This window comes from Rhinopithecus bieti, unplaced genomic scaffold, assembly GCF_001698545.2.
Source record: "Rhinopithecus bieti isolate Rb0 unplaced genomic scaffold, ASM169854v2 scaffold_74621, whole genome shotgun sequence".
In the NCBI taxonomy this organism is placed as follows: domain Eukaryota; kingdom Metazoa; phylum Chordata; class Mammalia; order Primates; family Cercopithecidae; genus Rhinopithecus; species Rhinopithecus bieti.
In genome coordinates, this window is record NW_016827731.1 from 258036 (window position 1) to 270300 (window position 12265).

General features: G+C 39.9%; 1 protein-coding gene across 7 annotated transcripts in view; it reads left to right on the plus strand.

Annotated features, from left to right (window-relative positions):
* The window catches only part of SYNRG (synergin gamma), a 95653-nt gene that overhangs the window by 16638 nt on the left and 66750 nt on the right, over nt 1-12265 (plus strand). For all 7 annotated transcript variants that reach the window (XM_017864115.1, XM_017864112.1, XM_017864113.1 and 4 more), the window contains 3 exons: nt 6887-7017; nt 8297-8402; nt 8966-9077. In XM_017864115.1, the coding sequence (XP_017719604.1) occupies nt 6887-7017; nt 8297-8402; nt 8966-9077 (349 nt within the window). The remainder of the gene's footprint in view (nt 1-6886; nt 7018-8296; nt 8403-8965; nt 9078-12265) is intronic.

A 12265-nucleotide genomic window follows, 5' to 3' on the forward strand; every position in this document is an offset into this window, starting at 1 on the left:
TTTTGAGATGGAGTTTCACTCTTGTTGCCCAGGCTAGAGTGCAATGGTATGATCTCGGCTCACTACAACCTCCGCCTCCCGGGTTCAAGTGATTCCCCTGCCTCAGCTTCCCAAGTAACTGGTATTACAGGTGTGCGTCACCACGCCCAGCTAATTTTGTATTTTTAGTAGAGTCGGGGTTTCGCTACGTTGACCAGGCTGGTTTCAAACCCCTGACCTCCGGTGATCCATCTGCCGTGGCCTCCCAGAGTGCTAGGATTACAGGTGTGAGCCACCACACCCAGTTGCTGCTCACCATTTTTTTTTTTTAAGACAGAGTCTTGCTCTGTCGCCCAGGCTGGAGTGCAGTGGCGCAATCTCGACTCACTGCAAGCTCTGCCTCCCAGGTGCACACCGTTCTCCTGCCTCAGCCTCCTGAGTAGCTGGGACTACAAGCTCCCACCACCATGCCTGGCTAATTTTGTTTTTGTATTTTTAGTAGAGATGGGGTTTCACTGTGTTAGCCAGGATGGTCCCAATCTCCTGACCTTGTGATCTACCCGCCTCGGCCTCCCAAAGTGCTGGGATTACAGGCGTGAGCCGTTGCGCTGGCCAGAAATTTAGTCTTGATGATTATTATATTATTATTGATTATTATAATATCTCCCTTCCTCAAAACACATAAAAAGAAAACACTCCTCATGATGTACAATACATTTTAGAATTATTATTCTGAAGCATTTCAAACATCTAGGCAAGTGTAGAGCACATGATGGACATGTGTAAACCTGTTGCAAACTGTTGTGTAATTCTAAGAAATAATAGAAATCCTTTGCCCAGTTCCCCTATTGGTAAAACTTGTAGAACTATAGTAACACAATCAGCGTATGGACATTGGCACAGCTGAGATACAGAACATTTCCATCTCCCCAAGGATCTCCTCACGTTGCCCTTTTGTAGCTGTACTCACTTCCTTCCTGCCCCACCTTACCCCTTTTGCATTCGCTAGTGTGTTCCCCATTCCTATAATTTTGTGGTTTCAAAAATGTTATATAAATTGAATCATTAACCTTTTAGATTTGGCGTTTGTCGCTTAGCATAATCCCTTCAGATTCATCCAGGTTGTTGCATGCATCTGTAGTTCATTTTTTAAAAATTGATGAGTAATAGTTCATTTGCTCACTGAAGGACAGTAGCGTTGTTTACAGTTTTAGCTATTACAAATAAAGGTTTTGCGTGAACATAAGTCCTCATTTCTTGGGATAAATGCCCAAGAGTACAATTGATAGGTTGCATGTATTGCATTTTTGGTTTTTTAAGATGCTACCAAACTTTTTTCCAGAGTAGCTGTAATATTTTACATTCCTACCAGCAGTGTATCAGAGGTTCAGTTATACTGCATCCTTACCTGCATTTAGTGTCATTATTTTTTGTTTAGCCATTCCGACAGGTATGTTTAATATCTCATGGTTTTAATTTGCATGGTTTTAATGTGCAGATGATGTTGAACATCTTTTCATGTGTTTATTTACCATCATTACATTTTCTTCAGAGAAATGTCTTTTCATAGCTTCTGACCATTTTCTAATTGCATTTTTTGGTATTTTACTATTGAATTTTGAGAGTTCTTTATATCTTTTAGGTACTAGTCCTTTGTCAGATATGTGGTTTACAAGTGTTTTCTTCTTGTCTTTAGCTTGTCTTTTCACCCTCTTAATGGGGTCTTTCACAGAGCAAAAGTTCAGTTTTGATGACATTCAATTTACCAGTTTTTCCTGTTATGGATCATGCATTGGTATAACTCTAAGAGTTCATTGCCTTGCCCTAGATTCTGGAGATTTTCTCCTATTTTTTTTCTAAAAGTTTTATGGTTTTCATTTAAGTCCATGATCCATTTTGAGTTAATTTTTGTATAAGATCTAAGACTTAGATTGAGGTTGTTCTTTATCTCTCTCTTTGTATCTATGTAAGTCTGATTGCCCCAGCAACATTTGTGGAAAAAGCTATCCTGCTTCCATTGAAATGCTTTCACATTTTTTGTCAAAAATCAGTTGGGCATGCTTGTGTGTATCTTTCTCTAGGTTCTCTGTTCTGTGCTGTTGTTTTATGTACATGCCTGTTCCTTCACCGATAACACAGTCTTTGTGACGGTAGCTGTACAATAAGGTTGATTCCTCCTACGTTATTCTTCTTTCCAGAATTTAACTATTCTGGTGTCTCTGTCTTTCCATATTAATTTTGGGATAATCTTGTTTATCTCTGGAAAAACTCTTGCTGGAGTTTTGATAGGCATGAATGAATGAATTTCATTTCTGTATGAATTTAGGGAGAATTGATGTCTTTGAGAATTGACATCTCCCATCATAACAGTATGGGATGTCTCTTCATTTGTTTAGATCTTTGGTTTCTTCTATCAGCATTTATATAGTTTTCAGCATAAAAGTCACATCCATGTTTGGTTAGATTTACATCTAAATATTTTGTTTTTTGAGGAATTATGAATGGCGTTTTTAACGTCAGTGTTCACATATTCATTGGTAGTGTATAGAAATACAGTTGATTGTATATGTTTGTTTTATATCCTTCAACCTTACTGAACTCATTTTATTAGCTCTGGGAATTTTTTTGTGGATTCCATGGGATTTTTTATATAGGTAGTCAGGTCCTACCTTTATCAAATTTTAACATGCCACATTTGCTTTACATTTTTTTAAAGAATTCAAAAATACTTTCCTTCCTCTCCTTCCCCAGAGGTTGTTATCACTATCATGAATTCAATGTTTATGGTTCTCGTATATATTTTTATACTACTTTGTCACCCAGGCTGGAGTGCAGTGGCGCGATCTCGACTCACTGCAACCTCTGCCTCCTGGGTTCAAGCAATTCTCCTGCCTCAGCATCCCTAGTACCAGGGATTACAGGTGCCCACTACCTCGCCTGGCTAGTTTTTGTATTTTAGTAGAGATGGGGTTTCACCATGTTGGCCAGACTGGTCTCAAACTCCTGACCTCAAGCAATCTACCCACCTCCACCTCCCAAAGTGCTGGGATTACAGGCATGAGCCACTGTGCCTGGCCATAATTTTATACTTTTATTATTTTATGTATTTGTATACTTACAAGCAATATATAATATTTTCTAGGTTTTAAGTTTTACGTATGTACCCTTCAACATCTTGACTTTTTAATTTAACATTGTTTGCCCCCAAGACTTATCCCTGTTGTAAAATTATGCCAAGTTCATTCATAGTAGCTGCTGTGTGGTATTTCATTGAGTGAATATATGTTGTTCTATTAACAGACATTTAAATTGCTTCTAATGTTTTGCTGTTTTGATCTCATTGATTTCTGAGTGTTCGTTAATATTCTGGATTCTAATCCTTTGTAGTTACATGTGTTGCCAGTATCTTCTCCTAGTCGTTGGCCTCTCTTAATTTTGTTTATAGTGTCTTGTTGTGTAGAAATTAAGTCAGATGGATAAATCATTTCTTTTTTTTTTTTCTGTCTTATCTAAGACATTCTTCCCTACCTGTGTCTTCTTATTTAAAAAAAGTTAAGTTTCTTGTCTTTCTTGTCTTTTTTTTTTTTTTTTTTTTTTTTTGAGACAGAGTCTCGCCCTGTCGCCCAGGCTGGAGTGTCGCGCAATCTCGGCTCACTGCAACTGCCGCCTCCTGGGCTCAAGCAATTCACCTGCCTTAGCCTCCAGAGTGACTGCAACTACAGGCATGCACCACCACACCTGTCTAATTTTGTATTTTTAGTAGAGATGGGATTTTACCATGTTGTCCAGGCTGGTCTGGAACTCCTGGCCTCAAGTGATCTGCCTGCCTCAGCCTCCCAAAGTGCTGGGATTACAGGGTGTGAGCCACTGCGTCCAGCCTGTCTTTTCAGATTAAGTCTCTAACCTACCTAGAATTGTTCTTTAGAATCAGCGTGAGGTAGAAGGATGTAATTTTATTATGTTCCATTGTAGTCAGTTGTTCCCAAATCATTTATAAATAGCCTGTTTTTTTTTTATTGATTTCTATGATTATTCCTGTAATATTACACTTCTTTATGTGCTTTGGATTAATTTCTAGGCTCATGTATTTGTCTCATTGCTGCATCTGTCTTTCCTTGCGTCAGTAAATATCTTATGCCTTAATTATCTAGCCTGAGATAAGCATTGATATCTGGTAGTATGGATCATCCTTCTTCTTTTACAGAATTATAACTGATCCATGGTCCTTTGCCCTTCAGCATAATTTTAAGATCAACTTGTCAAAACAAAACTGTTGGGGTTCTAACTGAAGTGGACACCTTTACTTAGTCTTAACTGTCATACTATACTTCTCAACTTACTGAAATCTTAAGTGCCGTCAGTAGTTTATCAAATGTATCTCAGATTTCTGAGTTCTTTCTTTTGTTATGTCATCCATTCAGTATATAATTAAAGACTAGTGTCTCTTAACCTTTTAGTTTATTTAGATTTCAAAAGTCTATAAAAACTTAGACAGTCCCTCCTTTCCAGGTGTAGGGGAAGCACAAAATGCCGTTTAGTAAATTTGAATGTTCTTCAAGAGAGGAGTTTGTAAGTAAGAAGGCAATATGCATGACACCTTTCTTTCTTTCATTCTTTATTATTTTGTTGAACACTTTGCCTTATTTTCATCTCTATGATTTGGGTAGTTTCTTTTGTATTTTATATACTTTGGGTGAACTGAGTAAAAAAAAAAAGAAAGAAAAATTTAATTCTAGGACTGTGATCCTAATTTTTAGCAGCAAGAGAGCAATACTGTGATTTAAAATAAGTATACACAGCTATCTCCACCCAAGATTTAGAATAGAGAATGTTAGCAATAAAGCAATATTGTGTGTAACTCCAGTTGTAGAGTGCTAGAAACCCTTCAAAAGCATTCCAAGCTGGCCGGGCATCGTGGCTCATGCCTGTAATCCCAGCACTTTGGGAGGCCAAGGTGGGTGGATCACTTGAGGTCAGGAGTTCGAGACCAGCCTAGCCAACCTGGTGAAACCCCATCTCTACTGAAAATACAAAAATTAGCTGGGCATGGTGGTACATGCCTGTAGTCTTAGCTACTTGGGAGGCTGAGGTGGGAGAATCACTTTAACCTGGGAGGTGGAGGTTGCAGTGAGCTGAGATCGCACTACTGCATCCCAACTTGGGTGACAGAGGGGGACTCTGTCTCTAAATAAATAAATAAATAGAATTTAATGTGAATCCTCAATGTTTTTCTCTCCAGCATGGTTCAGTGGTTTTTGTATAAGCATGGAGAAGTTGATTAGTTGATTCTAATCAGGGGTGAAGTTTCCCAGGAGACCATGTTAAGGAATTGACAATTAAGGACATTAAGGATATTGACAAGGGCATTTAATATTGAACCCTAGAATCTAAATTGAGCAGGAAGGGAAGTGAGGATATAATGAAGATGATTAATCATGAGAAATGTGGCAAATTAACAGGTGGAACCTACAAAATAAGCTCGGAAAAAAAATAAATTAACAGGTGGGAGATATTAATGAGATAGGAGAATTACTGGTCTAGATGAGCTAGAAGGATCGGAAGTGGTGGTCAGGTGTCAGGATGCCTAACATCCAGATTTTGGACATGACACAGTCTTTGGTGCAGATAGATCACAGGTATTACCATGGAATGGGAAGCTGGAATTGTATATTGGGCATGATTGTGATCAGGAGGCTGAAGACCTGGAAGACGACAGTGTTAGGTGAGTGTTCCATGTCGGTGATTGTTGATGTTACCAAGAGCAGTTGGGAGATAGAATGGAAGATAGCAAAGTCTGAAGTGTACAACTGAAGAGTGAGGAAGTTGAGGGTGAGTAGATGACGTGAACAAGATCGGAGAGTAAATGATGAAGTCTATTAGTGAGAAATTAAAATGTATTCAGGTTTTTGAAGGTAGAGAGAGGAGAAAAGGTTTAGAAGAAGCAAGGAGGAATATTCCCCACTTACAGGAAATAGAAAAGTAGCAATCTCCAAATGAGAGTGTTTCACGGACAGACTTTAGTTAGGGACAGAAGGGGAACTTTTCAGGGAGAAGGTTGAGTAGTAGAAGAGTTTTCACTCACTAAAAATTAGCCATTTAACTATTATCATTGTCCTCATTCTTAATATTAGATTTCGAACCAGGTGCGATGGCACATGCCTATAGTCCTAGCTACTCTGGGACTGAGGTGGGAGGATCTCTTGAGCTCAGAGTTGAATCCTCTCACTGGAGGCTGCAGTGAGCTGTGCACTCCATTGCACTCCAGCCTGGGTGACACAACGAGACCCTGTCTCTAAAAACATAATGTTATTAAATTTTGTGATTAGCTATTGTGTTATTCTTATTTCTGGACACTTTGATAAACATCATAATATTGTATTATGTCATTTTTATTGAATATGTTTCATTTTCTATAAAAGTTTGACTATTAGGCCTTTGATAACATCAAAATATTCATTATCCTCTCATATATATTAGAAAATCAGATTTAATTTCGTTTGTGTATGTTTACCATATGCCAGCCTCTTAGCTATTATTGCAAATATGAAAATATATAAGATATAATACCACTTCTCAAAGAGAATTAGTGAGCTCACAAGAATGTAGTTTGTGGGCATATACTGCCATACTCACACACCAATCAGACTATTAGCAGCAGTCACCTCTGGGACAGTGAAAGGAATGGAGGGCTAGATATTAAGGGGACCCTTCCATTTTTAGCATCTTTTAATATAATATATTTATTTGTATATTTGCATCTTACTTGCATCTGTGCATCTTTTAATACAATATATTTCTATTTTTTACAAATAAAAGTATTAAGATAGAATTTATGAAAGTCACATTTTTGTGTGTGATAATTAAAGGGAGAAATTGTGTTTTCTAAGCCTTTGTCTGTTTCTTCTAGGCAGGAATACCAATGGGACCAATGCCAGCAGCGGGAATGCCTTACCTAGGACAAGCACCCTTCCTGGGCATGCGTCCTCCAGGCCCACAATACACTCCAGACATGCAGAAGCAGTTTGCCGAAGAGCAGCAGTAAGAGATCACCAAAATTAAAGGATAACAAAGATACATTATAACATCTATCTTAAGAATTGTCTAATAATCTCTAGTGCAGATTTGAAAACAGTCAAAAGTTGTCTTTAAAACTCTTGGCCGGGTGTGGTCGCTCATGCCTGTAATCCCAGCACTTTGGGAGGCCAAAGTGGGCGGATCACGAGGTCAGGAGATCGAGATCATCCTGGCTAAACATGGTGAAACCCCGTCTCTACCAAAAATACAAAAAATTAGCCGGGTGTGGTGGTGGGCGCTTATAGTCCCAGCTACTCGGGAGGCTGAGGCAGGAGAATGGCTTGAACCCGGGAGGTGGAGTTTGCAGTGAGCCAAGATGAGCCACTGCACTCCAGCCTGAGCGACAGAGCAAGACTCTGTCTCAAAAAAAAAAAAGAAAACTCTTAAGGCCTGGCCCAGTGGCTCATGCCTATAATCCCAGCAATTTGGGAGGCTGAGGCGGGCAGATTGCTTGAGCCCAGGAGTTCGAGACCAGCCTGAGCAACATGGTGAAACCCTGTCTCTACAAAAAATACGAAATATTAGCTAGGCTTGGTGGCTCATGCCTGTAGTCCCAGCTGCTCAGGAGGCTGAGGTGGGAGGATCACCTTGGCCCCGAGATTGAGGCTGCAGTCAGCCGTGATCATGCCACTGTACTCCAGCTTGGGTAACAGAGTGAGACTCTATTTAAAAACAAAAAAAAAGCCTCTTTAAAATACCATTATTATAAGTTTAGAGTCAAAAAGGACCGTAGAGATCCTCTAATTCAACCCTCTTGTTTTATATCTAGTGAAAGTGAAGTCCAGGAAAATGAAACAACTTGTCAGTCTAGGTCACACAGTTACCAGCAAAGCCCGAACCCAAAGTCAGGCCTCCTGATTCGCAGATCATTACTCTTTCTTCTGTATGACACTGCCTTCCCAAGCAGGTTCTTGTTTAATATGCAGAGCAAAGTGTGTTCTTACGTTTGTCTGCCTGTTTTTTGAGAATACTTTTGTATGCAAAAGCTTGTTTCCTCCTCTTGCAAATTAGATGAGAAATAAATTCATATTCATAATTTAGGTAAATCATTATTTAGACTCATGTCAAATATTTTGGAATTAATAGAGTGAGGAAACAGGATTGTCATAAGAAAACTAGATATTTAGCAATGAAATTTACACTTCTAGAAGTGCGACATGATATTGCTGAAACAGAAATCTGAATATAAAACACAGTGTATAATCCTGGGAGCTTGTTTTTTATTAGGTCATTTTTCCTTCAGGAAACGATTTGAACAGCAGCAAAAACTCTTAGAAGAAGAAAGAAAAAGACGCCAGTTTGAAGAGCAGAAGCAAAAGCTCAGACTTTTGAGCAGTGTGAAACCCAAGGTAATATTTCAATACTTCTCTTCACCCAGAACATACACACCCTGAATGTGCCTCTTCCCACTCATTGAGTGGATGTCGTCACTGGGGCACCAGACCAAGCTGACGCTGTGATTGACTCTTCTCATTTCAGTTTATCTAATTCCTAATGTGAAGGATTTTTCATTTTCTGTGAAGATACACTGTTATTGATGAGACTAGGGTATCAGCCATTATCTTCTCAACTCTTTTTTAGTATCATGGCAATATTTGTAATCTTTTTCTTGGAAAGCAGTAATCCTGAAATCAGTGATATTTCATATTTTTCTTAGAGCCTTCACAGGACACTTAATATCAAACAGGTCTATCCTGAAGTATTTATACATTGGCCTTGTAATGTTTTTATTTTCTGTAGAGTGTCATTGTTTAATCATTTACCTGTTTTTCTGACTTGGAGAATTTATCATCAGAAGTATGTGGTAAAAATATTGGAAGGAGATGAATATCTGTGCTTTTCTTAATTTGGTAGGGTTTAGGATAGAGTGAGGGATAAGTAAAGAAATATACATGTATTTGTTGTTTCTTAGACAGGAGAGAAGAGTAGAGATGATGCTTTAGAAGCCATAAAAGGAAATTTAGATGGGTTTTCCAGAGATGCAAAAATGCACCCTACTCCAGCATCGCACCCCAAGAAACCAGGTAGTTTTAAGAGGCATTACATTTTTCTTTTCTTGAAAGGTGATTTATGTAGTCCCTGTTTCTTTACCTCGCCATTATATGTGTGTGTGAAAAGTCAATGCAGAACTCTTCCTTCAAGCTAAGTACAGATTTGGATGTTCTCAAATGTGCAGTGGCTTAAGAGCTCTGGTCTGGATAACAACTGTCTTGGGAGGGAAAAAACCTCTTTGTCTTCTAATTAAATGTCAGTACGACAATTTCACCTGTAAGTTTTCTGTACATAAATATATTAACATTAGTAAAATCTATTCAATCAGAGCAAATGTAATAAATGAGTTTACCATTGTTCATTGTTTTATAGTAATTTTATGAACTAGTTCTGATTTCATTACTTAATGTGATTAAACTTATAATTCTTAAAATGACTTGTTTTTAAAAATCATGGGTGTAATAATGCTCTACTTGAAATTTTAGTTTCTCTAATGCATTTCTTTATAATTTTTATCATCATTTGTTGTCACGTAAGCAAAAAGAAATGTGCCTGTTTTAGAAAGCAGGGTAAAGGGTTTGGGGGGTGGCGTTTGGTTGTTCTTTTGAACATTTGGCAGTTGAAATGAGTCTTGTATTTGCATAATTGTTACCACATTATTATTTTTTTTTTTTTGAGGCGGAGTCTCGCGTCTGTCGCCCGGACTGGAGTGCCAAGTGGCCAGATCTCAGCTCACTGGCAGCTCCGCCTCACGGGTTTACGCCATTCCCTCTGCCAACCATCCCGAGTAGCTGGGACTAAAGGCCCGCCACTCAGCCCGCTAGTTTTTTTGTATTTTAGTAGAGACGGGGTTTCACCATGTTACCAGATGGTCTCGATCTCCATGACCTCGTGATCGCCCGTCTCGGCCTCCCAAAGTGCTGGGATTACAGGCTTGAGCCACCCACGCCGGGCCGTTACCACATTATTTTTAAAAATTAACATTTCAAGTCAGGCCCCGTGTGGCTCATGCCTGCAATCCCAGCACTTTGGGAGACTGAAGGCCGGGTGGGATCACTTGAGGTCAGGAGTTCAAGACCAGGCTGGCCAACATGGTGAAACCCTGTCTCTACTAAAAATACAAAATAGGCGGGCGCAGTGGCTCAAGCCTGTAATCCCATGCACTTTGGGAGGCGGAGACCGGGCCCGGATCACGAGGTCAGGAGATCAAGAGCATCCTGGCTAACACGTGAAACCCTGTCTGTACTAAAAATACAAAAAACTAGCCGGGCCGAGGTGGCGGGCGCCTGTAGTCCCCAGCTACTCGGGAGGCTGAGGCAGGAGAATGACATAAACCAGGAGCGGAGCTTGCAGTGAGCTGAGATCCGGCCACTGCACTCCCAGCCTGGGCCGACAGAGTGAGACTCCGTCTCAAAAAAAAAAAAAAAAAAAAAAAAATTAGCTGGGCATGGTGGTGCGTGCCTGTATTCCCAGCTACTCGGGAAGCTGAGACAGGAGAATCACTTGAACCCGGGAGGCGGAGGTTACAATGAGCCGAGATCATGCCACTGCCCACTCCAGCCTGGGCGTCAGAGCAAGACCCATCGCAAAAATTCAACGTTTTGACATTTTATCAGCTGATTTCAAGAAAACATACCTAATAGGTGAATAGTTTTCATAAATCATTTAGCCAGCCAAGAAAGTACTACCTTCTGCTGGAAAATGTTACACTGATAAATTTTATCTTGAACTCTTGTATTATAGTACCTTTCATGGTTAATATCAAGAAGGAATAATCACTGGCATAGTAACCAGTTCTTGATTTTCCGGGACAACTTTACTCTGTTCTGTTAATTTCACTTAAGATTTCCATTCCAAAAGTATGCCCCAAAATAAAATATACAAGATTGAAAAGAAAATAGATATTAGCAATCAGGCTGAGATTAGAAAGGAAAAAACATACCTAAAAATGAAAATTTATAAGTTGAATAAGCTAGTCAAGAAGTAATTTAAGAATATATATTGGAAGTTAATACTAAAACTGGACCTAGGCTGGAGGTTAGGAAAAGGAGAGAAAGGCAGTCAGGAGTTCAAGACCAGCCTGGCCAACATGGTGAAACCCCATCTCTACTAAAAATACAAAAAATTAGCTGGGCATGGTGGCACATGCCTAGAATCCCAGTCACTTGGTAGGCTGAGGCAGGAGAATAGCTTGAACCTGGGAGATAGAGGCTGCAGTGAGTCAAGACTGTGCCTCTGTACTCCAGCCTGGACGACAGAGTGAGACTCCATCTGAAAAAAAACAAAAAACCAAAAACCTAGTCATGAATTATTTATAAAGAGTTTCCAGCCATTCTACCACCAAAGGCACCTTTTAAATTTCTCTTTATAAATTGTTTATCTAAAATACTGAATACTGAATATACAAACTATATTGATCATATAACTTTTTTTTTTTTGAGACAGGGTCTCACTCTATTGCCCAGGTTGGAGTACAGGGACATGATCACAGCTCACTGCAGCCATGACCTCCCAGGCTCAGACAATCCTCCCACTTCAACCTCACGAGTAACTGGGACCACAGATGCATACCACCACACCCAGCTAATTTGTGTATTTTTTGTAGAGGCGGGATTTCACCATGTTGCCCAGACTGGTCTCAAACTCCTGGGCTCAAGCAGTCCACCTGCTTTAGCCTTCGAAAGTGCTAGGATTACAGGCGTGAGCAGCTGTGCCTGGCCCATCATATAACTTTTATACTTCTTTTTAATCATATACATTAGCTGCTAGAGTTGGTATGGGCCAAAATATATTCCACATAGAATTCACACATTCTAGCCAAATGCAAAGAAACATTGGTTTGGTCATTATAGTATAACCCAAGTACATAGTCAGGGTCCATTTAAAAAATATTTTAAGTAGCTGGGAACCCAAATTGAGAACCTAAATCCAGTCTTGGTAATTGTTGGGAGGCTTGGAATATAATGTGGGAGGGCGGCCGGGCGCGGTGGCTCAAGCCTGTAATCCCAGCACTTTGGGAGGCCGAGACAGGCAGATCACGAGGTCAGGAGATCGAGACCATCCTGGCTAACACGGTGAAACCCCGTCTCTACTAAAAAATACAAAAAAATTAGCCGGGCGCGGTGGCGGGCGCCTGTAGTCCCAGCTACTCGGGAGGTTGAGGCAGGAGAATGGCGTGAACCCGGGAGGCGGAGCTTGCAGTGAGCTGAGATCTGGCCAC